The 25,499-nt window shown below is 56.8% G+C and overlaps 1 protein-coding gene across 18 annotated transcripts in view; it reads left to right on the top strand.

Annotated features, from left to right (window-relative positions):
* The window catches only part of CAMTA1 (calmodulin binding transcription activator 1), an 853,369-nt gene that overhangs the window by 729,795 nt on the left and 98,075 nt on the right, over positions 1–25,499 (top strand). For all 18 annotated transcript variants that reach the window (XM_053206405.1, XM_053206447.1, XM_053206438.1 and 15 more), the window contains one exon: positions 16,269–16,422. In XM_053206405.1, coding sequence (XP_053062380.1) covers positions 16,269–16,422 — 154 coding nt within the window. The remainder of the gene's footprint in view (positions 1–16,268; positions 16,423–25,499) is intronic.

A 25,499-nucleotide genomic window follows, 5' to 3' on the forward strand; every position in this document is an offset into this window, starting at 1 on the left:
GCAGGCACGATGACAGATTGGTGCACTTTTTCTGTCTCCGTTTAGTTCCCAAGTTAGTACCCGCTCCTGAACACAGCTGACGTAATTATAACCCATCTTTCATGCCTTCGTTCAACAAATGGCCAACAAAACAGATTGTTTTTTCAGAACAAACCTTAAACAAGTTCAACTTTGCTAACTTTCTCGCGGATGGGTAAAACCGTGTATTTCATCTTGTGCTGTATCTTGGCTGCCAGTAGAGCCTTGCCCAGTGATTTCGTCTTAACAAAGGAAGGGCGGGTTTCCTCCCACGGAGAGATTGAGTCTTGGGTTCAAGGTGGAGGTTCACTTAACACGGACGCATTCCTGGGCCGTTTTGCGTGTTTATCAGATACTGGCCCAGCCCGGCTCTGGGCCAGGCACTGGGCTGATGCTGGACCAACAGACAGATGCAGAACCCCTGCCATGGAAGGTGGCCCTCATCAGCCCCGGTGTTCTCTCAGGCGGAGCCTCCATTCCTTCAGCTCATGGCTTTTTTCCGGAATGTTCCCCGGGGGGGCCCAAGGCTGCCCTAAGCGCTTCCTTCACATCTGCCTGTGCCTGAACCCTTCCTTCCCCCAGATCTTCCCCGGCCTGGATTCTTACTTCAGACTCACCTGAAGGTCCCCTCCTCAGGGATTTTCCCCGGCTTCCCTGGCTAAACTCCCTCTCACCCCACCCTCGGTCACCTGTTACCTATCTCTCTATGCTCATAACACCTAACCCTTCCAAAATCACCTTTTACTTGCTGCAAATATGCCCCGTTTGTCTTTTCTGTGCTCTTTGAGAACAACTTTGTCTTGCTCACTGTAGACTCTGAACCCAGACCAGTCCCTGGCACGTCATGACTATGGGTAGATAGCTGGTGAATGAATGAGTGAGTGAGTGAGTGAGTGAGTGAATGAATGAGCACCCTGTGAAGTGAGTACTACAGTTATCCCCACGTTGTAGAGGGGAAACTGTTCCTCCAAGAGGCTGGGCATTTTACCCAGGAACACCCAGCTAGGGAGCAGGTGAGCTGGGACCCCCCCACACCCCTCTCTCAGGTCAACTAAGAGAAAAGAAAGCCTTGAGCACATCCAGCCTTTCTCCTAGACAGCGAGGGAAGCATAAGGATAGAGCTAAGAAAGTCACCTTGCTCCCGTGTGTCTAAAACCCTCAATCAGAAGAGGTATTTTTTCAACTTTTACCTTTCAGCGTCCCCGTTCCCATCGGCTTTGTCCAAAAGGAGCTGCCTGCTCATTTTACCAGCAGACACTAGAATTAATTGCCGACCCTGGGTAGCTAACTTCTCTTAACAGCTCCATGGCAACAGTGGTTCGCAAATGCCAGCAAGTGTCTTTCTGAAGGGACTCTGCCCCTTACACAAAATAGAACATTTTGAGCGAAATTTAAACACAGTTTTTGAACGGCGCTGTTCTGATTTCTTCACACTTCACAAATGCTTTCTTTGCAAACATGGGCGTCCCAGTTACCCTGGGCTGGTGCCAAGGCCCTCGGCCCAGCGTCTGTCTTCTCAGTTTGAAGGCAGCCGTGGTGGGACCTGAAAACAAACAAGGAGAGAGAGAGCTTCGAGCCTCACAGCTGAGGGGTGTGTGTGTGTGTGTGTGTGTGTGTGTGCATGTGCGTGCACACAAGCTCACGCGCACAGAAAGTCCAATCAGCTCAGATGCAGAAGCACCCAGAAAGGCCCATCCAGCTTCATTCACTCTACCTTGGCGATGGCAGGAGAGAGGAAAGGAGAGGGTGCCGGGCAGATGGAGGTTACATGAGCCACCAACTGGCCGGCAAGCTCGCTCTCCTCCGAAGGCACAGCCCAGCCCCCACCGACCAGTCCAGGCTGGGTGTCCCACTTCGCCACCACCCCAAAGGCAGATGTGGTCAACCAGCCGTTGATTCGACCAGTACTTGTTGGCCGCCTACCGAGGAATGAATTTCCTTCTGATGTAGACTCTGCTGTCAGGAAGCCTGGGGTCTAAAGGAGGAATGTAGACCTGAGCCCAAAGATCAGTGAAAGAAGACAGGACCAGCCAAATGGTGCAAGGGAGTTCAGGAGGCTGCCCATGGATGTGAGGAGGGTACGTGGAGGTGTCGTCGGCAGGGATCTGGCCCATCGTGGAAGACTTTGGTATCAGGAGCAGGTTGCATTCATGGGAAGTGAGGACTTGTGGAAGGTCGGCAGCAGGTGGCGCATTGGGTGCTGGGACCTGGGAATATGGGCCTGAGAGTCAGATGGGACCCGTCAGAAGGCTGATGCCAGGTTGCATGTGTGAGACGGTGGGGACCAGACTGGGGCAGTGGCCTCGAGGACAGAGAGAAAGCCTCACGGATGCCACGTTTCGACCCTCCTTCCGCTCTTTGGCACTAGCCATGCCTTAGATTTGAGTGCCACGAGAGCCGCGGCCACACGAGCCCTCTGGAATTTCCCGGGCCTGTGGCTCAGTTCTGCCCCCACTGGCAGGTGTGGGTCTTGCTGTCCAAGCATGAAGCTTGGAGATTCCGCCCCGGGAGGGGTGGGGGGCCGCTGGAGGAGGCCCCGTCTCTCTGTCACACCACCCGAAGAGGAGTGGGGTCATCCGTTCCTGGCGGCCACAGCACCCCCACGCACCCCCACTGGGGCCTCTGGCATCTGCCAGGAGAGGGGGACCTTTCCAGGAGGCGTCAGGGTCGGTGAGCTCACTCTCCTCTGCCATTTGCACGCGCCCGGCGCTCGGCTCCAGGCCGTGGTTCAGTGCGAAGCGGCAGAGACCGGGCCTTGACCGGTGTTGGTATCCAGGATGTCAAGCGCCGCCGGTTTGGGGGACAAGTCGGCACTGCCTGCAAGGGCACGGGCTCTGGGGAAGGGATGGGCCTGCCGCAGCAGCTCTGCAGAGGAGGCGGCCCGCGGATTTGCCTGTGTCATCAGTACGGCCGGTTCCCTTATTACCCGAGGAGGCTTACAGGTTATCAGCTGGCTCCAGGAGCCACTGGAGAAAGGAGGAAGATAAAGAGGGATTTAAAAAGAAAATAACGAAAAGAAAAACTGTAAGTTCTAATCCAAACCTCGCCCTGCAGTGGCTTTGTTAACCCCCAGTCACTCTTTCAAGACATAAACTGTTGAGTGCCACAATTACTTCAGTGATTACGCTTTATCTTGTCCTACCAAGGTATTAAAGAGGAACTGGGGAACACATTAAAAAAACATACAGCCCAATTTAATCATGATTCCCTCTAAAACAATTGCTAGAATCTCACCGTTACAGTTGCCAGAGCATAAAAATCCTATAGATGCTTCGTGGGCCGGGCACAATTCATCCTCCGCTGCCTCCACCGTCGGCCTGTTTGTCAGTCAGGGGAGAGCCTCGGGGTTTATGTCTTTCACAGGATTGAGTCGAGGGGCTCCCCAGATGCTCCCCCAGAGCAGAGGGAGGGTGGCCCAGGCTCCAGCCACCCAGACTTCCCTGCTCAGAACACCTGCCCCACCAGGAAGAGGCTGAACGGAAAACATGATCTCTGAGAGCTGAGCACAGCGCCCCCCGTCCGGCCCACTGGGGATCTTGGGAGCCTATTCACAGTCAAGGTTGCAACGTAGAGCATTGGCCTGGAAGCCGGCCTCACGGTGAATGCCACACCGGGTGAACGTCACCCAGCTCTGCCCTTCGGTAGCTTCTCCCTGCAAAGCAAGGGAAATGTAATCACTGCTTTGGGGTGGTTCTGAACCCCAGGAGGGGGCAAAACTAGGAAGCCAGCAGGGGGTGGGAAGTTGGGTTTGGCTCCCTGACCTCGCTCTCTCCCTGTCCGCTGGGTGACATTAGAAGTCACAGCCTCTCTTGGTTCAGTGTTCCCACCTGGAAGTGGAAGGCAATGGATAAGTTGGCCTGGACAACCCTTAAGTTTCTTCCCACCTCAAGCATCTCTGTTCCGAGAGAAATACACAGAAGAGTCCAGGAGGCCCTTAAGGATGTTTCGTGCACAAACGAAAGTGTATAAAGCATCCAGATGAAGAGTTGAGCAATAATTATCAGAGAAGAGTTTGAAAGACCTGAGGTCATCTGGCATGGGTTTTATCCAGCTGAGGTCTAGAGATGACCCCCGTGGCCAAGGAGAATCCCATAGATTCTGACCATGTGACAGCATGTGGGTGGGGTGGGTATCTCTTTGAATTCATGGGCACTTAAATCACAGGATGTTTTTTGAGAAATGTAGATTCATTTGCTTCCAGCACCTGGAAGATAGTCATGATTGGACAAGAATGACCCGGGTTTAGCTCATCAAAACCCCTCCAGAGGCTTGAGTGCCCCCTGGCGCTTAATGATGCCTCCTCAGGGTCTGAGAAGAATTTCCTAACTTTGCCTCGATGGGCTCCTATCTTAGAGGATTACACCTCCCAAATAAGAAATGTCAGAGTCCATTTGGTCCTGCTCCACCTGCAAGTTCTGTGAGATCTTGGGGAAAGTTTGTCTGTTGCCATACCAAGAGACCAAGTCATGCTGGCTTAAGAGGTCATCATGACCATACCTGGCAGTTTGGACCAGCCAGCTGTTATTCAAATGCCTTATCTCTTTCACTCTGTGCAGCAACCTCATGGGGCGGGTGCATTACCGCCTTCCCCCCTTCTATAGGTGAGAAAACTGAGGCGCAGAGATGGGCTTGCCCAAGGTCCACAGCTAGGAAGTGGCTGAGCCCAGACTTAAACCCAGGCAGGCACGATCAGAGCACACCTCTGGGTCGCCCTGCCTCACCATCGCCTTCAGCATCAGATGGACCTGGGTTCAAGGCGGCGCTTTGGTGGGAAACCTAATTATTTTCAGTTCATGTTCCTTGTGTGTAGAGATGGTAACAACTAGTCCTTGCCTCGGGGGGTTGTGGGGAGGATCAAGTGAGTTAAGGCTAAGTTTTGAAGCACTTAGCACCCGGCGCCTGAACATACACAGTGTTGAATAAATGGTAGCTCTTGGCAATCATAGTGATGGCTGTTGCTATAGTAACCAGAGGACAGTCTGAACTGTATAATGCAGAGAGGCGTGGCTTAGCAAAAGGAAGGCGTATCTGTCTAGGAGTTAAGGTTCTTGGTTGATGCAATGGAAAATTCAGTTTGAACTGGCTTCAGGATGAAAGGAAATTTGGGGGTTTGAGTTACTGAAAAGTCTTGAGGTGTGCTGGCTTCAGGCATGACTTGATCAAGGAGCCCAATCAATAACATGGAGGTTTGGTGCCTCCTTCCCTCAGCTCTGCCTCCACATCAGCTTTCTTCTCGGCCTCCACGCGCTGGCAGCAAGAGATGGCTTCCAGGAGCGTGAGGCTTCATTATCCCAGGCTCAGGTCCAGCAGGAAAGAGCAGCCCTGCCCCTAGAGGCTCCAGCCAAGTCCAGGGATCAGCTTGATCGCCTCTTGTTGGGACTCTGGGACAGTCCTCATGACCCAGAGAGTGCAGGGCTCCAGCTGGCCAGCTCCCGTCACATGTTCCATCCCTGGACTGAGTCAGAGCGAGGTGGTTTGTTCCCTAACATTTGGATACTTTTAGCGCAAGAACACCAAAGCAGTAGAGTTCTATTCAGCTCTGCCTCCCATTAGCCGTGTAGCTCTGATCAGATCATGTGGCACCTCTCCGTCAGAAGGGGCTCATGTGGCCAGTGGAGATGGTGTCACATGCCCAGCGTCCTCCAGAGCCATTGTGGAGAGCAGATGGACAGGAAAGGCTCCAGAGCACGTCACATGCCTGGATGATTGTTTGGTGCCATTGTCATCTGATGGGGTTGACTCACTGCCTAATGGGGCACGGTTCTGAGCAGACACACCAGCCCTGGGAGCAAGACTGAGGCACGTGTCCTTGGAGAGGAAGGGACAGAGAGGGGAGGGCAGCGGCTTTGGCTTCCAGGTCTTCCAGGAGCACATGGCCAAGTCTCAGCCAGAGGCTGGTGAGAAGGGGATCGTGTGGCTCCAGTGAGCAGGAAGCTGTGTGGCCCGTGGATATGGCTTCTGGGAGGGGAGAAGTGTGAGGGGTGGGGACGGCAGCCCTCGAGACCTGAGCACCAGGCATCCATGCCACCAGCCCCCCTGCTTCCCCCACGGGCCCCACTGGAACCAGGGCCACAAACCCTGAGCAGGACCCCTGCCCTAGAGTTCTGTGTCCCAGCAAAAGGTCCCAGGCATCTTACCTCAGGGCCGGCTAGAGGGATTCCTGCTGTGACTTTTAATAAATCAAAAAGGAGTTCAAGGTGAGAGCAAGAGAAAAACCAGCGATCTCATTCAAGCTCGGGCCTTGCCAACGGCAGTGTGACAACTGCCTGCATCCCTGGCAAGTGTGAACTGACCGGCACATTGAGCACTCCACTGACACTCTCAGCCCTGGACACACCTGGTGGGTGCCCCCTGGGTCTGGGTCCCAGAGAGATGACCCCCAACGTTCGGGTCTCCTGCCATAACCCACCCAGGAGCTAATATCGCCCGTTTAAAAAAAATCTATTTCTACTTTTCAGCCCATGTCCCCTTGGGATAATGAGTCTCATCCGTTAACTGCCCGCTGTGCAGAATTTGTGCTAAAATTACCTTCCTGAGCTCCAGGGGGAACCCTTATTCTTAGCATTTGGGGATCTGGTGAAAAAAAAACACACAATCCACACATTTACCTTCTCCCCTTTCTGACCTAAAAGATTGAAACCGCATTTCCTCTTGGCTCTTGTCTTTCTGGCCAGAAAAATCCTCACCTTTGTTTTCCTGTGGCCACTGCTCTTCCTCCCTCGCCCCTGCACCCACGGTTCCAGATCATGAAGAGCCTTTGCTGCCCCTGCTTCTGCTCCGCGGTGTGTCCAGCTCACCGGGCTTGGTCATTTTGTCCCAGCAATGACTTTGGACAGTGGCGTCCGCGAGCCCCAGGGGTCTCCCTGGGTTTGCCGAAGGCACTCGGGCCCGCCAGCCTCCACGGCCGATTTGTTTTACTCTTCCCGAGCTCATGGCTTTGCACTTCACCCACAGTGGTCTCCATCTGTCACTCTGCACCCACTGATACAACCTCGCAAGATCCTCTCAGGACCGATCACAAACTTGGGGTACTTTATGGGCACTCGGTCACCCATAAAAGCTTAGTGTCATCTGCCGATGAGATTTTGTTGGGCGCTCCTTCCCTCAAGTCATTTGTAACGACTTTAAATAAGGCAAGGCCGGGCCCCGAGCTAGTGTGAATCTCGTGGCTTCCACGCATCCAGAAACCTGCCCACACACCCCACCGCACAGGTACAGTCAGCAGCCAGGTCTTGCTGCACAATAGAATGTTCTCCACGGCAGCAGCCAGCCAGGATGGCTGGACCTTCTAGGGGCCTGTGGGGCGAACCTTCTCAGAAGCTTCCGGAAAGTCAGGGCAGGTGGCATCCCTGGCGCCTCTCAAAGCACGCACACACACACACACACACACACACACACATCTTTATCTGCCCCCGGGGAGAATGGGAAGTCGTCTCCCTGTCCAAGTCCCCCAGGTGTTCAGGATGTGGCCAGGACCGTGCCAGGCCCGAGTTCCCACCCACGGTGTGTTTCCTCTACGTCACCTGCAGACTGAAGGGGGCAGCACAGGCCGGCCCCTCAGCCAGCGCGGTTCCAGGAACTGCGCACCAGGTGGAAATTGTTTAAGTCTATTCCCACGACTGGAAAATTCTGGTAATTGTGTAATAACAACAGCAGCAGCAGCAGCACTCAGCAATTACCCAGGGTTTTTCATCTTCAGATCACTTTACCCACATTAACTAATTAAGTCTCCCAGCCTCCCTCCGAAGCAGGGAAGGGCTGCGGCCGCAGACTCCCCCCGGTGCGCGCGCTGGCTTAATGAGGGCAGCCTAGCTGAAGGGGCGCGGGGCTCCCCCAGGGCCGCCGGCCTCTGCCCCCACTTGGAGCAGGATCGGAGGCCCCACGTGGGCCCTCCTCGCTGGGCATCACCCCAGGTCCCCCCGCCCTGCCAAGCCCTAGCAAGGAAGCAGAGAGCTCGGCTGTGTCCACCCCCCCCTCCCCCGCCGACGCAGCGCTGATGCGGGGCCTGGCCCCCCCGGAAGTGCGGCCGACAGTTGGTTTCACCTGTTCCTAAGGTGGGGTCCCACACATAGCTGATGCTCCGAAAGCCATCTTTACAAACAGAGGTGCCTACTGGGTGGTGTGTGCTTGGGGGTACGGGCACGTTCCCGCCTCCTGAGGAGCAGAGATGATGTAAAGTGTAGCAGTTCTGCACACGAGGGTTCTCTACAGCAGGGAGGAGAGAACCGGAAGGGAGGGAGCAGCCGGCAGGAGACCCGGGCAGCCAGGGCCCGCCCACCCTGGCCCTTTCTTGGGGAGCACACTTAGTGCACGTCTTCCAGACGGCATGGCCCTCACCCCGCATGCTGGCAGCCCTCAGCGGGGAACGGAGAGGGTAGGACGGGAGCCTGCCCAGGGCCCCATGACTGGCCTCCCTTCTGATGGGGACACGGCTTTATCCAGAGCAGAGGACAGGTGCCAGGCTGCCCAGGGCCGCCGGAGCACAGGCAAGGGAGGATTTTTCTCTGCCTTGCGGTGTGGTGACACCCCCAGCCCTGAGCTGCCTGGTGTCATCACTTATTCATTCCCTGATAAATCCTGCCCTTCTTTCTGCCGGCTTTGCACTCCTGTTTTATGGGCATCTACCCTCGTTCACTAAGCACCCAGGTACAGGGAAGGCTCTGCCTCTTAAGATCAGGCTCATGGGGCTCTCCAGACCCGCCTGAACGGTGCTAACATGACAGACGCAGCCCTAGAATGGGCTTGTGGCGCGCACGGTGCTGATTTACTCTCTGCCCCCGCCCCGGGGCTGGCAGAGCGCGGGTCCACCCCCCGAGCACCAGCGGCAAGTGGGGAGGTGTGTGGCACTATTACATGCTATTATGACTTTCTGGGTAATGTACACATTTTCACTATCACACAGCCTCTCTCCTTCATTTTTCATGAGAACTGGCACGAGATTAATGACTGAGCCACAGAAGAAACGGAATGCCATGCCACTCTGATTTATCGACCACTTAGCGTTGATGAAGCTGCAAACAAGAGTCAAACAGATGTTGCGGCTGCATTTCTCCTTATCAAAACCAACAGCTTTTTGCATTTTTAACCACTTCTTGCGCTGCTGTCCTGCTTACTCCACAGAAGGGGGTGCTGGCTCCGGGCCTCCCCCTTCCCATGGAGGTGGAGGAGCCCGGGCGGGAGCTGGAGGGGGGGCCTCCTGGCACCCGACAGTGGATAGAGTCCAGCGGTGGCCGAGAGGAGGACAGGAGACCCCCCCTGGGGCTCTGGCTCTGGGCAGCGTGGGGCCCTGAGGTGGGCCTCTGGGGGAAAGCTCATCGCTGCCCCTTCAGCCCATTCCAGGGCCTGTCATACAAACAGGGGGCTCCGCGTGCAGCAGAGGCAGCTCAGCTTCCCTCTGCAGACGGGACCCCACCTCCATCCTGAGCCTGGAGCAGATTACTGAACCCCCTCACCACTCCCCCCTTCAAATCGGCAATGTCGGTGTCCTTGCATGTGAACACTGGCTGTGGGTCAGGCCCATCCTGAGCTCCTTAGGGCCTCACCTCTCTTGACCAACAAGGTCAAGTCCAGTCACACTCCTCCCCCATCCTAAAGGGCAGACACAGAGGTTCAGCCAGGTCAAGTGCTGGCCCATGCTGGACACCCATCCCGGTACCCTACCTTGTACCTCTCAGAAGCCAGAAGCCACGCAGCCGTGGGGCTCTGGCTCCAGGTTGGGTGTGGGAGCTCTCTGAGGACTGGGAGAAAGTTTGGCACCCCTCCGCAGTCGCTGCACCACCCCACCCACCCGTGGCTGCCACCAGCTTGGGCCTCCCACGTGTCTGCTGTGCCTCCTGGTCTGTTTTTCTCTTTCCCTCTTCCTCCCCTCCTCTGCTTCTCCCTCCTGCCTCCAGCCCTGGCCTGAGGTCCAGTCCTCCACGGCAGGGAAGTCGGCTTCTCCCTGGCAGAGTCTCCGCTAGGGAAGCCTGTGGGTGTCATCAGTGAGGCATGGCCCACCTCCACCTGCTCGCCCCGGGGAATGAGGGTCCAGAAAGCTGTAGTTGCCGCAGGGGCTGCTGCAGATTAATCTGGATCACAAGGGTCACTGCTGGCACCCTGCTGAATAGCGGCCACCCGCACAGGGGGAGCGGGGACGCTTTCTTGTCCAAAGCGGTCTCCCTCTCTCAAATCCCATCACCAGGCATTAAGAAGATTAAACGGGCGGTCATGCTTTCTCCCCACTGCCCGTCCAGCATCTCCCGCCTGCCTCTCCCCCCAGGATGCCAGTGGCCCAGTGGCCCAGGTCAGGAGGGATCGAGCCCACGTTTGAAGGGGACACACAATCTCCCACCCTGGCCCCCCTTCTGCCCCAATCTCCCACCCTGGCCCCCCTTCTGCCCCAGTCTTTCCAAAAGGAAGCCCCACCCGGGGTTGAGAGAAGAACTTTGGCCATGGTGACTGGGCAGGGGGAGAGCCACACACACAGGGTGCCAAATCGGGGCAGGGATTCGTCAGTAACTCGGTGGTCAGGTGAAAGCAGTTCAAATGCCAGATGGGCCTAGGGCCAGGCCAGGGATGGCACCCAGGGGGAAGGGGGCAGTTCTTGGGCATCTGAAGCCCCAATGCCCCAGAGACTCAAGCAACTGGGGGCTGGGGGACTGTCTTCAGTAGCTGCTGACAGTCATTTCCTCTGGGTTTGAACTCTATCAGTGGCTCCCCAACTGCGTTCCTGAGAGCACTAGGGTCCCAAGAGGGGCCCAGGCCGATGCTCAAATAAGCTTGGAAAGCCTGTTTACTGCAACACCTATGAGGCTCTTCTACTCAGGGTGCCTTAAAGACTCTGACAAGTCCTGCAGTAAAGAAACCTGTGTGACTTTGGCAAAGCTTTCCCTTTTCAGAACATTTTCAGATAAAAACAGGAGTGGCACTGGGTCCAGAGGCCAAGGGCTCCTGGGCCCCCTCAGGTGCTGCCATCCCACTTCCAAGAGGGCGGATTCCTCCTCCTCCTCATCCCCAAACTCCTCCTCCTCCTCCTCCGCCTCCATCTGTGTGTCCCTCAGGAAGACACGCATGGGGGTCTCCTGGGTAGGTCCCAAATGCTGAGTCACCTAGGAAGAGACAGCTGCCCTCTGAGCCCCGGGGGCAGTTCAGCTGCCCCGCACCCTCAGCACACGGCAGGTAGTGCCAGAGCACCTGCTGATTGCCAGCCCCACTCCAGCCACGAACGAGGGAGCCCGGCCAGCAGAGCTCACCCATCAGGCCAAGCCATCGTTGCTCAGAGATGAGACATGAGGGTGAGCACTGAGCAAGAGTTGGAAGTGGTGAGGCGTGCCGAGACAGTGGGGGTGGGGCACTCGTCTGATGGGGCCGCAGAGTAAGGTGTCCGCGAGGAGGTGGCGTTGAGACTTCCAGGACGTGAGGCACGGACCCGAGGGAGAAGAGCCGGGGCGAGAATAGGCCAACTGGGGAGTGTGCGGCCGGGACTCATGCTGTAACCATGTCAGGGACATGGGCTTCCTTCACTGGGGCAGGGAGCTGCCTTGATTACAGGAGCATGGCCGCTGGCGTCAGAGAGCGGGTGGGGAGGGAGGCCAGAGGGGGAGTGAGGAGGCCTGGGAGGGCCCACGTGGCCGGGGGAGCAGCGTGGGTAGAAGTGACAGAGCTCGCTGACCCGCCAGCTGGGGAGGGGGGAGGAGGTAAGGAGAAAGAATGATCCCCCGGGGTTTCCACCTGCACCACTGCGGGAGGGCAGGGCCCGAGCGGGCCAGGTGTGGCCAGGTGTGGGCGTGGGGCTCTGCCACGTGAGCCGGGGGTGTTTGGGAAGCCCTGACAGGGCAGTCGGAACCAAGCTGAGAGTCGGGGCTGGGGAGAGAAATCCAGAATCCTCGCAATACGACGCTTGTGGGGCCGTGAAGCAGGAAGAGGTCACTAAGAAGGGAGGGGACAAGGACCCCGCTGGGAGGCCCGTGGAGGAAGGGGAGTCCCCATGCACCAAGAGGAAAATGAGGACAGAGGGGGCTGCCACAGAGGAGACGTGCGTCTTAAGTGGACAGATGCCTGCAGCGGCACCCTGGTCAACTCTGCCGGGAGATGTCACAGTTTGGTTCGGTGTGGGGTCTGCTCTGGCGGCCCTTGGTAGTTAGCAGGGCAGGACTTCCGTCCGTCCAAATGGGACTTCAAACCTCTCCGAGGCCCCTGTGGGGGCTCGGCAGCAGCCTGGCCGGCAGGGCAGGGGCACTGTTTCCACGTGCAGGTGAGGAGCTCGAGGCATCCCCAGGAAGGGATGGGCTCACCTAGTCCACTGCACTTTCCGAAAGCTTCTGGAACTTCTCTGAGACTCTTATCCTCAGCTTTCCCCTCCACAGCCACAGACCACACCCATAGGGCTGCCTTCCCCAGGCCTCTGACATTTGGGAAGGGAAGTCATCTTCAGGGTCATGCTCTCTCTGGGGGGGGACCGGCCTCAAGCACCCTCATGGGAGTTCTGTAGCCCAGGGAGGAGCCTCTGGACAGGACCCCCGACCCACACGACCTGACCTGGGTGGTAAACCCCAAGGAAACATGCATGCAGCCCAGTAAGACGAAGGCAGGCTGATTCCACATCGGTCCAGAACCCAGAGTCCTGCGGGGGGGGCGGGGCTCCCAGAGCCAGGGTGTGTCCTCGGCGGGCCCCCACCCCGAGCCGGGCATGGCTGAGTGCTTCTCCAGCCTACCCTGCGTGGCCAGCGAGCAGCTCTCGGCCAGGATGTGACACTGTTATGAGCACTCCATGAAGCTGATGCATTGGGACTCTATGGCTAATATATTTTTCTGCCAAAAACGCCCAATAAAATGTACAACTAATGAATAAAATCGCAATGTTGCCAAGAGGCGATGTGTGCCCCAAATTTCCAAAAATACTTCAATCACTCTCTGTCTTAAAACCAGCCCACGCCAGGAAGTCGTCACTTAGAATTCAGGGCAGCAGTTTCAGCAGCAGGAACCCCAGGCCCTAGGATGGAATCTGTGCTGAAGACACAGACGGTAATGCTGCCTGCTTCCCGTCCCCTACTCCCAAACCCAGACGCCTTGAACCTTCAGGAGCTGCTACTTTCTCCCCAGCTGTATCAGGGCCACTGAGAAGCACAGGCCCAGAGCAAAGGGTCCCAGGAAGGGGACCTACACGTTGGGCATATTCCTTGATCCAACGGGAGCCATGGTGGATCTAGAATCCCTAAGCCGGTAGTTACAGATGTGGGGTGCAAGGACCATTGGATCTGCGAACCCCTGAAATGCAGGGCTGATGTGCCTTGGGCAGTGTTTGAGGCGGAAGTGGAATGTCCACAGCCTTCATCAAATTCTCAAAGAGGTCGGGGCGCCTGTGGGCTCAGTCGGCTGAGAGTCCGACTTCGGCTCAGGTCATGATCTCACGGTTCGTGGGTTCGAGCCCCGTGTCGGGCTCTGTGCTGACAGCTCGGAGTCTGAAGCCTGCTTCAGATTCTGTGTCTCCTTCTCTCCCTGCCCCTCCCCTGCCAGCGCTCTGCCTCTCTCTCTCTCTCTCAAAAATAAACTTTGGGGAAAACAATTTTTCTTTTTTGTCATTCTCAAAGAGGCCTCAGACCCAGGAAAAGGGAAGGACCAGTCTTGCCTCTTAGCCTCCTCGGAATGCATTTTGGGAAAGACTTCTCTGCCCTTTGTAGACCCAGAAAACTGGAGCCAGATGTCGATGGGACACAAGTCTGGGAAGACTGTCCCAAGACAGCCTGATTCAATTCTACAAATGATAAATGAACACCAGTCATTGCCGGATATTATCTGTGTGGTTGAGGAGATGAAGGAGGGGGCAGGGGCACAGAGACCATGAAGGCACAAACCTCTATCTGTAGAGGTACAGAGGGCAAGGTATCAGGGAGTGCTTCCTGGAGGAGGAGGTGATCCTCGTGCCTGTCCTCAGAGAACAGGTGGAAGCTGGTTTTGCAGAAAGACAGCTGGGGCCTGAAGAAGAGACAGAGATTCCTGAAAGTGGAGAGTCCCAGGCAGTCTAGCACCCAAACTTGGGCTTTGGATGCAGGGTGAGAGCCGCCCTTTGTTCCCCAAGCCGCTGCCTGCCTGCCCTCCCGCCGCCTTGGCCCCCCACAGCCTCCCCCAGGCACCCAGGCTGAGCTCAGCGGGGCTGTGGGGCAGGAAGCCGCGGCCCTTTCATCTCGCAGGTGGCTGGCATCCTGGCTCCCTCCCGCAGGGACCAGCTCCTGTTCCAGGGCTGGGATCAGAGGAGGCCCTGGGTGGCCTGCTGACCCCTGCAGACTTTTGATCCTTCCCCTTTTGCTCAGTGGCGGGAGCTGCCACCTGGCCAAGCACAGGCTCAGGCAGCAGCCCCTCGTCCAGACACGACCGTGGGGAGCCAGTGTGTCGATAGGAAGAACACAGGGCAGGGACTTGAGTGTATCACCCCATTTCTCCTTGGCTACCCCATTCCGGTGATAAGCATAACATATCTACCCAACCCACCCACCTCGTGGGCGTATGGCAAGCATAAAGTGAAATATGAAATGGCAAAGCACTTAGCCCAGGCAAAAAAGAGGCCACCAGATGTCTTGGCAGGACCTGATTTTGGAGTCAGAGCCCTGGCTTCCAGCCCGGGCTCTGTCCCTCGCCAAGCGCAGGGCTTTGGGCAAGTCACAACTTTGCTCCAGTCTGCTCATTGTAGACGGAGGGCGCCCTGCCCAGCCTTGCCCAGCCCAGCCCGGCGGGCCAGCCTCCCCGGCTAGCACGGGCACCAAATGAGATAATGGCTGGAAAGTGCTCTGAAAAGAATAAAGTGCCGTGCCGATGTCAGGGATTATCATTATTATTAAGGAGCATGATTACCGCAATCCAGAAAAGCTGCCATTAACGAGAAGGCTCCTGTTCGTGTTGATTTAATTTCCTGGTTAACTGAGCGTTGGCAAGAAAAAAACTCTATGTTTCAACCTTATTGAAAATCTTTTTAAATTATGCCAGTCTATTCTGTTGCCCTGGTCATGGTGCAGTCTTGGGTCTTTATTTATGAATGCATTGATTGAGTCACACATTTATTACTCTCTCTGACCATATCCAAAAAGGCAGCCACAGACCCAGCCTCCTCCGTGCCTGGGGTCCCAGGACTTGTGGTCGGGTATCCCTCGGAAAAGAGCAGAGGAGACAGGTCTGGGGACAAGCATGGGATGGAACCTTCCACGTGGCTTTTTCCCTGGTTCCCTGGGGCATCTTAATATATTGTCATAGATTTCCTTACGGTTTAAGCGATACTTTCTGATTGGGGTAGAAGGAGTTTCTGGATTTATCCAGATGCATTACAAAGTGATGTGATTGGGTTGTTCTTTTCTTCTCTTTTTTTCTTTTCTTTTCTTTTCTTTTCTTTTCTTCTTTTCTTTTCTCTTCTTTTCAACAAACCTGTCAGGCCTGATGTGCCCAAATAAATGGCCTTGCCTTCTGGAAGGCCACAGAAAGCCATGGAAGGCACATGCTCTTTGCAGAGAAGAGCGAGTCCCCACCAAGTCCCCTCAGTGTGTCACTATCGGAGCCGATGGTGGGCAGAAAGGGACCGAGGGCGTTTTGAATAGACTCTCATGGGAAGAGGCTGACCCATTTCCATAGAACCATCTGGGGACAAAGTGAGCCCTTCACACACAGAGTTCTTTCTGTTCTTAAGGCTTCGCAGGAGGAGTTTCCAGAGGCTCTCCTGGTGCCCAGAAGTAATGTGCTGAGGGGGCTTCTCGTCCAGGGAGAAGCCCACAGGCTGAAGGGCACAGGGGCGTCTGGGAACTCTGTTTCCCCCGGGGAGGAAGGGGGTAATGATGCCTGTTGAGGTGGACGTCCAGCACGCTGTGATGAGGAGATGCATGTAAAGCACAGAACAGGGGTCAGTGCTCCTGGGCAGCTGTTGGCATAAAGTCCCAGATGTCAGACGAGAGATACGTGTGGCCCTGTGTGTGGTCCTTGGTTACACACAAATCAGCCCATGTGGTTCTCATTGGGGGTGGTTTTGCCCCTCAGGGGGCAATGGGTCCTGTCTGGAGGCACTTGTAGTTGTCACAACTGGAGAGGGGGCAGGGTTTAAAAGCATCCAGTGGGTGGAAGCCAGTGCATAGGACAGCCCCACCCCAGAGAATGATCCGGTTCCAAATGTCAGCAGTGCCCAGGTTGAGAAAGCCTGGTGTCGGGATGCTCAGCCTGTCTGCACCTGCTGGGGGGCACCCTTGGATGGGCTCCATGCCTCCTTCATGCTGCCAGTCTCTGTGCTCTCCCCGCAGAACCCCGACATCGTCCTGGTGCACTATCTGAACGTCCCAGCCATCGAGGACTGCGGGAAGCCGTGTGGCCCCATCCTCTGCTCCATCAACACCGACAAGAAGGAGTGGGCGAAATGGACGAAAGAGGAGCTCATTGGGCAGCTGAAACCCATGTGTGAGTAGCTGTGGCCCACCTGGCCCAGGGTCCTGCGCTGGAGGCCAGGCCAGCACCCAGCAGGTGGGGCAGAGGTCCCCGGGGGCCGTCCTGCTCGGGCGACAGCGAACGTAGCTTTTCATAAGCGTCACCCCCACCCTACTCTCGCTTGATCCTCTAAGCCCCCTACACGGTGGCCAGGGCACAGAAGGTCAGCCCCACGTTGCAGATGACAAAAGCGAGGTTCAGAGGCACAAGGCCCCGTAAGCAAGGAACAGGGCCACGAGAGCCCTGAACTGCGGCCTCTTGGGCCACAGACGGGGGAGCAGTGGCTGTCCGGGGACACACAGAGGAGGGGCTGGCCAGAGCTGGCCTGCCTCCAGCCCCCAGCCCATCTGCTCCTGGACACGGCGAGGCTCCGGCCCCAGCTCCCAGACTCGGTGGCATGCAGATGACCGGAATTAGCTGGGTTTCATTTTGTCAGCAAAGTGATGTTCTCTGAAGCATCTGTCAGGTGCAGATCACTGAATGCGGAACACCAAGTGAGTCTGGAGAGCTGGGCAGTGGCTGCTGTCTCGTTTCCATCGGCAGCCGCTGGGGGCTCTCGCTGGCCTCTCCTGCCGCCTGGACTCAGGAAGCACAGACACAGGTCTGCCAGACCCGAGAAGGCCCGTCCAGAGCACAGGGCCCAGGGCTCTGGGACACTGACCTCTGAGGCTCAACGCAAAGATGTGTCACCATACGGGACCTCAGAGAAGGGGTCACCAGGTCCCTCAGAATCTGTGCTACCCTTGGAAGGGGGGCTGCAGGGAAGAAGCCGATGGACACCATACACAGAGAGCAACTGAGATGTCCTTTGCTGGGGGGCCGTGAGTGTCCCATCACTAGGAGTATCCGAGCCGAGGCACGATAGCGTCCGCAGTGACCAGCTAACCCTGAGAGTCCCTCAGCGCTCAGATTGGGGGGGTCACCCCCCATTCTCAAAGTGGGCCGGAGACAGGAGATAAAGGGAAGGGAGACCCCCAACAGGCCGACGGCCCAGCCGCCCAGGCCCTGCTCCCTGCTGCCAGGAATCTAGAACTAGGAGGCCCAGGGGCTTCCAGGGCTCAGGCTGCATCCCATGGAACCCTCCGGAACCGCAGGTGTAACACACCCGTCTTGTTTAAACCTCCCGGTGTCCCCAGGGTGGGTCGCTCTCCCCACCTTCCTCTGCTCACCCCACCTTATCCACATGCAGTCAGCATACACGTCGCCTCTTCCGCAGGCCCTGCCCCCCACTACTGGCCCGGCCTCACACCCCACCCCCACCACCCAGCTTCCTCGGGACCTCCCAGAAGACATCAGACTGAAGTCAGCCTCCCACACTTAACCAGAAGGGGCCGCTCCAGCCCCTTCAGTATTCTGCACAACACCCAGAAACTTGAAGGACGCAGCAGCTAATCCCCAGGAATCGTTCCTGTTCTCACCATCCCTCAGGGCCCTGCACAGCGCCGGGCACGTGAAAGGCCCCCTGTAAATATTTGTGGGATGGTTGAGTGGAAAGTGTCTGGGCCCAGCTTTGGGCCACTCCCTGCAGAGACCTGAGCAATGGACAGAGGCCCCCCAGTGTCCAGGCCTGGGGAGCCAGAGCTGTTCCCAGATGCCCTCCAAGGCCAGCCTGGGGGTCCGGGGAGTCAGGGCAACGGCACCAGGGGTCCTCGCCTCAGACCGGCCTGTCCACCCCTTCCAATTCAATACTGAGGCCATGTCTACATGTGCTTGTACTTAACATTGGGTTTCCTCTCCCAGGGCCCATTCACGCCTCCTCTTTGACAGAGAATCGGCGGGGCCTGAGCAAAGGTTCCGGTAACAGTGGGCACCAGTGCCACCTGGGCAGGGCAGTGCGGTCCTAGCCGGGGAACCGGGAGGTGGACACGTCCTGGTTCTGTGATGGCTTCACTATGGGACCTCAGGCCCATCACCCTCCGCACCCCAGTCCCTTCTATAAAGTGGGAGAAAAAATCCAGAGCCTCTGCACCAAGATCCACAGTACCCAGCCCGCTCCGCCGGGCCCAGCTCAGCTCCCGGGCCTCTGCAGGCTGGGGCCACTGTTTCCTACCGGTTCCCGGGAGGTTCCAGAGACCACCTTAGCCAGAGGACAGCCAAGGGCACATTCCCGGGGAAACAGATGCCATTCAAGGTGGCCAGCACAGTCAGAACCTCTGGCCTGGGTTCTCCCAAATGCCTCTTAGCACATGAAAATTATGTACAACTACAACAAACTCCCCATAAATCTAATAACACTTGGCTCGCTGGTGTGTCTGGGGGCGGGGAGCAGAGCCGCGCGCAATTACCAAGCACGCATGTGTGTGCGTGGCTGTGGTTGCAGATGCACACGGCCTGGAAACACAGCCCTGGAAGTCAGGCTCCAGCCGAAGCCTTGCACGCGATGAGTCTTGGAACACACATAGGGCACCGCGTTCGGGGGGAGCAGTGGTGCGTGGGGAGCCAAGAAGGCATCAGATTCGGCTCCAAAATCAGGCGTGCCACCCGACGCTGGAGCCAAACACATTAGCTTCATCACATTTTCACATAAATCACATTCCTTCAAAGACTTCACAGTTTGATTTCCTGATGTTTCCAAATTTCTCTGCCCTGCGGCAGAACCGTCAGTGGTTTAATCAAAATGTTGTGCTTCTCGGTGGTGAAGGGAAACTCTGATCCGCAGCCTTCGCCCCGCCTGTTGCGAGGCGGGGGGCTCATTGTTCCCGGACCCCGGGAACCTCACAAATGCTGGCCTCTAAGCCAGACTGATGCTGGGAACCCTACCTGGATTCTCGCAATTGTGCCGTTTGGTCTCATGGGGGCTTTTCCCATCCATCTGCCAGATGAGGGATGCCTCTTACAGAATTAAAGAAAAAGGAAAAAAAAAAAAGAAGAAGAAGAAGACAGGGGTGGGGGCGAAAATTAAGGAATCTGATAGGAATTCCCAATATGTTTCCCATCTTTTGCAATCCCTCCTGTGGCAATTAGAATATGGGTGCCGCCATGACAAAGACCAAAAGAACAATGGCGTAAACAAAAGAGAAGGCTATTTCACGTGCACATAGCAGTTCAAGGTAGGTATGGCAACGATGCAGTGTTGGGGATCAGCCACGTGGGCTCCCTACGGCCAGTTGCTCTGCCAACCAGGTGTTGCCCTCTTTTTCATGGTCCAAGATGGCTGCTCCAGCTCCTGCCATTGCAACTGCGTCCCGACCAGTGGGAAGCAGAGAAGACAAAGTCGAGGGCAAGCGTCTTCCTTTCAAGAACAGGGCCCAGAGGTTGCACACAATACTCCCACTTGTATGCCATGGGTCAGAATTCGGTCATACGGTTACCCTTGGTTGCCAAGGAATCTGGGAAGTGTAGTCTCTTGCTAAGCGCTACCATCCCAACATACTTTGGGGAACAGGGTTCTGCGTGTGAGTCATTCGGAGCTGAGTGGAGCTGAGCTCAGCCTGAGGTGTCCCTGCAGGGCCTCAACCGAGAATCGCTCATCTTAGGTCAAGGCCCGGGAGTGATTGCCTCGGGTCCCATCTGAGGGTTGGCGTTTATAGAAGTCTAGTGAACATGACCTAAAGCTCAGCATGTCTCCTCCTGGAAATTCTGGGGTCTGTTCCAGTGCAGCTGGTCTGAGGGAGCACCAGCTTGGGACCGGCAATCTGCCACAGTGTGAGCAAAGGGCCGGGCAGGTGGAAGTCTGTCCTCCCGGATCAACTTGGAGTGGAGAAGAAGGGGCACTCTGTGCCACAGTCCCGCCAACCCAGTCCTGCTTGGTGATCCTTGGCCGCCCAGAACCACAGTGGTTCTGAACCGCTGTGCCCTGGACCTTCCACTCTCGGCTCTACTTGAGCTGCAGGGAGTCAGATGGGGCCCTTGGAGGGATCCTCTCCTCGGAGCATCGGTGGCTGTCTGCCTGGTCCCACTCCTTGGCAGCCTGGGAGGGGACAGGCCTGCCGGCCACTTCCCAGCTAGCAGTAGATGAGGTTATGCCATCCAGAGTGAGGGATGAGGGCATGAGTTTTAAGCCACACTCACAGCCCTACCCTAAGAGGGATCGTGCCCCAGCTGTCCCGTTCAGGCGAGCACCCTGGCCGGCCAGGTGGCCCTGCATCACCAAGCAAGGCTCGGGCCTTCCTGCAGACCTCCATGGCCTCAGGGATCATCAGGCGGCTCCACCAGCCACCTCTGGGTCTGGCTCTACTCGGACTGCCTTCCCAGGGTCCCAAGACCTCTGGGTGGGCAAGAGGAGGGCTAGCTGCGGAGCCTGCATAGCCCCAGGGCCTGCACCCACACGACGTGCGCGGCAAGTCCCCAGGACCCAGCGAAGGCAAGTGGCTGGACACAGGGAACCCCATAGCGCTGAGAAGTAGCTGATCCGGAAGAGAGGCTGGAGGACAGTGGGCTCATTAGCAGGCACCCACCTCTCCCAGGAACTCCTCACCCCCACCCCCACTTGAAGCCGACAGAACCCTCAATGTCCAGACCCACCCCCTGCCCCTTTCCCCACCTGTCCGAGTGGCTCTGCTGTTTCAACACCCAAGCCTTGGTTGTAGAATCAGTGCATCTGTTGTTTTCTCATAATTTTCCAGACAAAGACCAAAGATCCAGTAAGAGGGGCGGTGTTTATTTGTTTTGCTTTTTTGCTTAGATTGTAATCCTGGTGATTATAGAATATCAAGAAGTAAAATCAACAAAGGCTTTCCTTTCCTGGCCCTGCACGGATCCCCTTTCCTGGTCGATTAGCGCCACCTGGTGGCCCATGGTAGCAGAGCGGCTCAGAGATGTGAGTCCTCTGCAGTAGCCAGACCCACCCACCCCCCTCCCCGCGCGCAGCAGGTGTCAGGCGCCTGGGGACGTGGGGGCACTGTGCCGCCCTGCCTGTGGACCTAGTGTCTGGGATGTGATGGGAGGCCATCTGGGGCCTGCTCCGTGATCCAGGAGCGCTGGGCTCTGGATGAGGCTGGAGCGAGCAGAAGGGGCCCCAGGGAGAAGCACATCGACTGCCTTTCCTCTCTGACTCAGTCTATCCTGATGAGACATCACCAGCTGGAGCAAGACCAAAGGGCTGGAAGCTTCTCCCTGACAAGGGAAGCATCCTCCAAGTCTTGGCCAGAGTCTGTGGGTGTTGAGTCAGTTAGCAAAGTAAGTCACATAGGTGCTGCCCCCACGTAGCTGCAGGCAGGGGCACCGAGATGGGAGGGGAGCAGGGGAACAGCCAGGGGAAGGGGGGTCTGTTGCAAGAAAGGGTTGGAGGATTTCTTTCTGGTGAGAAATGTTCACTTGGAAGCACTTTTGTCCCTGCTCTCAAGTTACGCTCTCAGGATAGGAGTGAGGGACCAGGAGTCCGGAATGAGCTTGGGCACGGCCAGGCTGACCGCCGCTGGGGCTCAGGGGAGCCAGAGCTGCATGGCTCCCCACCCGATGCTCCAACGCCCGCAAAGCCTGTGCAGAGATGTTGGCTCGGTGCCGGGAGCAGCGGTCGACATCGAGACTACCTGGGCAGATTGATCAAAGGCAGGCTCCTGTCCTACCCCCCACCCCAGCCCCTCGGACTTTCTGATTCCACAGGTCTAGATAAGATTCTCATGCTTTTTGAGAGATCCTAAAGGAGGCTCCAGCGAGAGGCCCACTGAGGATCCTTGTTGTGGAGATCAGGGTCAGATCCCTGCTGGGGTCGTGGCCCTCTTTGAGCATTAGTTGGTTCTCCAATCCTTGTGGGAGGGAAGCGGGCGCTGGAGACAGTGCCTGTCTTGAACTTGCACAAAGGATTGGGTGTATAAGTAGTCCTGTGAAGTCTTCCCATAGACTCTTGGTCGAGATATGCTACCCTAGAAGTTTCCTTGGGTTGAATTTCATGTTGGAGCCAGGTACATAATGGGGTCTTGCCAGACGTTCGTGGACTTGAACTCATGAGACACGTGGGGATGCCATGAATGGAAGCACATCTGTGTCCCCATGGCAGGCCCAGGGCCTAGGATGGCAGTTCTGTCCCTAAGAGCAGGGACACTCATCGGTGGATGGAACTGTGAGATCTGGAAGGTTCTGCCCTGCTCCCTGCCTCTGTCCACAGGATTTGGAGTCACTGGGGGAGCTGAAGACAGTACAGAAAGGCCTGGAGAAGATTTTCCTGCCCATTTTGCTATCCCTTTGGTTAGGAGCCACTGGCACGGGGAGTGGGCAGAGCGGGTCCCCTTATGTCCCCAGCTCCTGCCAGCGCGCCTTCCTGGCACCTCCCACCCCGAGGCAGAGGAGAGCAGACAGGGGGCATCAAAGGCAAGCGGGTTTGGGTTTGCTTCCTTTCCTTGCTCTGCTCAGAGGATCCGGGCTTGTTTTGCAAATGTGCCTCTCTCCCTCAGGCTAAATTGTGTTTAGCAGATCTGGCCCCCAAGTACGAAAACTGAAAGAGAAATACTTCTTTTGATTTCCTGTCTCTCCCTGGCTGCTTGGGCACCTCACACCCCCTGCTGCTGCAGAATCCTGGCTCTGTCCTCACCAGCCCCTAATTCCGTGTGCGCGGATGGAGTGTATCCTGTGCCCGTGTTGAGGACACAGCAGCCCCACCCACATCCCGCGCCTGGCTGCCACCCTGAGCTGACAGAGCCTTGCTCGGGGCCGGGGGCTGGTTTTGTGAAACTTAGAATTCACTGCCAATATTAAAATCTCCAGATTTTCAGCTTCTCTTTGAATCTCGAAGGTTCTGGTCCACCCAGTCAGGAGCCAAGAGGCAGCTAGCCTTTTAGCGGCACCTGCCGTCCTGCGAGCAGGTACCACCTCCGGACGTGAGGAGGAGGCATGTGATTCCAGGATTCCTACAAGCCCAGGGTCTCGAAAGCCGCGAGACGGAAGCTGTCTGGAATCCCACGTGGTCCCCGCCCCCACTGCCAGTGGCCTGGAGGAGGCGCTGCTGGGGCGGTCACTACTACCATCTCTGCCACTGAGTGGGGCCTTGGGAGATGGTCTGCTGTTACCCCCAAACAGGGGGAGAGAAGGTTCCAGAGCCCACTTGGCTCCCTGGATGTGGGACAACAGCTGGAGCTTCTCTCCTGGCCAGCTGGGCTTCGACATCGCTACACAACCAGGGCAGCGGGCACGTTCACCTCTTAGAGGGGCGCAGACTTCCCTGCCTCGGCAACAATGGCACTTAGCAAATCGGGAGTCTGAGAGCCTCCCGCCAGCTCCTCAATGCCGCCCCCTGGACCCGCTTAGCAAGGAAACACTCGGCCCGGGCTGCTTTTTGGGACACGGGGGGCCCCCAGGAGATCAGAGGTCGCCCAGGAGGCTAAGGGCTCAGGAGCCCGTCCCTATGTGGCCTGGACAGCTCAGACCAGCTCCCGGTCCCTCCCACCCAGAAGAAGCGGTACGTTCTCAGGCCCCCTGCCCTTCTCCACGGCGTGTCTACGGTCGGAACAAGGTGCCCCCCACCATAGAAGATGAAAGGGGAGGGGTCTTGAAGCCCCACGTCCCCAGACTTCCAGAACCAGGAATTACAAGCTCCCTGGGGACTCAGCACTTTCGTCCCTGCGTGTGCACGCCGTCCTGCCCCCACACAGCCCCTGTACTCCTCCCAGTGAGATTCTGGAAATGTCCTCAGGCCCAGTAGGAGAAGACAGTTGAGGGTGAAATGGGGCAAGGGAACAGCATGTGTGTGTCTGGATATGAGACGTCAAATCTAATGAAGATTTTATCCAGTTGAACCCGGGAATCAGAAGGAGGGCCTTTATTCCCGTCAATAAGAACACAGTCAAGACGAAATTCTCAGAGCCTGCTAGTTCCCATTGACCTTGTTGCCATGGAAACAGCCTTAGTGTCAACAACTCGCAGGAATCCAAACGGGCTCATTCACGCAAGAGGCACGTGGCCGTGGCCAGCTCCCTCCCGCCCCGGCCTCGATCACGTGGTTCCTAAGTATGGTGACCATACGTCCAGGGTTGCCTGGGAACAGGCCAGTTTATACCATTGTGCAGCCAGATGATCCCAGCACCCCGTCAAGCCTCCAAGGTGACCGGTCTGGACAGCAGGCTAAATGGCCACCCTATTTATGGGTCTTTACTGAGTGTTGAGTACCTGGGCAGGAGTAGGGGATGAGCCCAGGCTGATGGGGAAGGAGGAAGGAACAACCCCCCCCCCCACCACCACCACCAGGCCTCTGTTTGGTGAGGGGGGGGCAGGTGTGGTTATCTTTGTCACCAACATTCCATTTGTCACCTGTATGCCATATACCAAGAAATCTCCCGTGCAGAGAAGGCCAAATGTTGGCTCCAGCAGGCACTGTCTGTGGAGTTGCTGTAGTGACCCAAGCTCCAGCCAGAGTGCCCTGTCACACCTGTAGAAGTTTCTGCACCACAGAGCAAACAGGGACAGGCGGCTAGCTCTCACCAGCTCCCGGAGTCACTATGGGATTAAGGGGGGAAGGGGGGCGGGGCTTTCCACGTTCTCGTTTCTGACTCTGTCCAGCTCCTCTCCGAAGCATTCCAGGCTTAATGTTTCAGAGCAGAAAGGAGGTCTCAGAGCCCTCCGCCCTGGTCCACCTCAGAGCTTCTAATGACACCGTCGAATCAGAATCCTGGGTGTGGGTCTCACGTATGTGTCTCTGAAGTCCCTTGGGGACAGTGACGGGCAGTCAGGTAAAGCATACCTCTTACACGTGAGGAAACTGAGGCCATGAGAAATCAAAGATCCTCCCAAGGCTACACGTATGTGAGGAAAGCAGCGGGAGCCCCTGCCCCCAGGCCAGCATGTCCCAGCCTGTCCCCACAGGCTCTTCTTTCTATACAGCTAGCTGGGACATTGAGCTCAATGGTTCGCTCTGCCCTTGCCGAAGTTTCACGGCTGCTTAGGGTAGCCATGTCAGGAATGGACGTTTGTGGTTTCTGCGGGTACCCCCGGGACCCCCGGTCAGTGAGTCCCCTCCCACCCCACCCCCAGTGACTGGAAATCCAGGTGAGGAACCCCTGTCTCAGACCCAATCACTGTCCTCACAAATACCTCATTCTCCGGGAGGGGTGTTTCTTTGAATTCCTGTCTTTTGTAGAAACGTCCCCTAAGTGCACCCCAGTGTGCCAAGAGAACCCAGG

The sequence above is a fragment of the Acinonyx jubatus genome, chromosome C1, assembly GCF_027475565.1.
Source record: "Acinonyx jubatus isolate Ajub_Pintada_27869175 chromosome C1, VMU_Ajub_asm_v1.0, whole genome shotgun sequence".
Lineage (NCBI taxonomy): Eukaryota > Metazoa > Chordata > Mammalia > Carnivora > Felidae > Acinonyx > Acinonyx jubatus.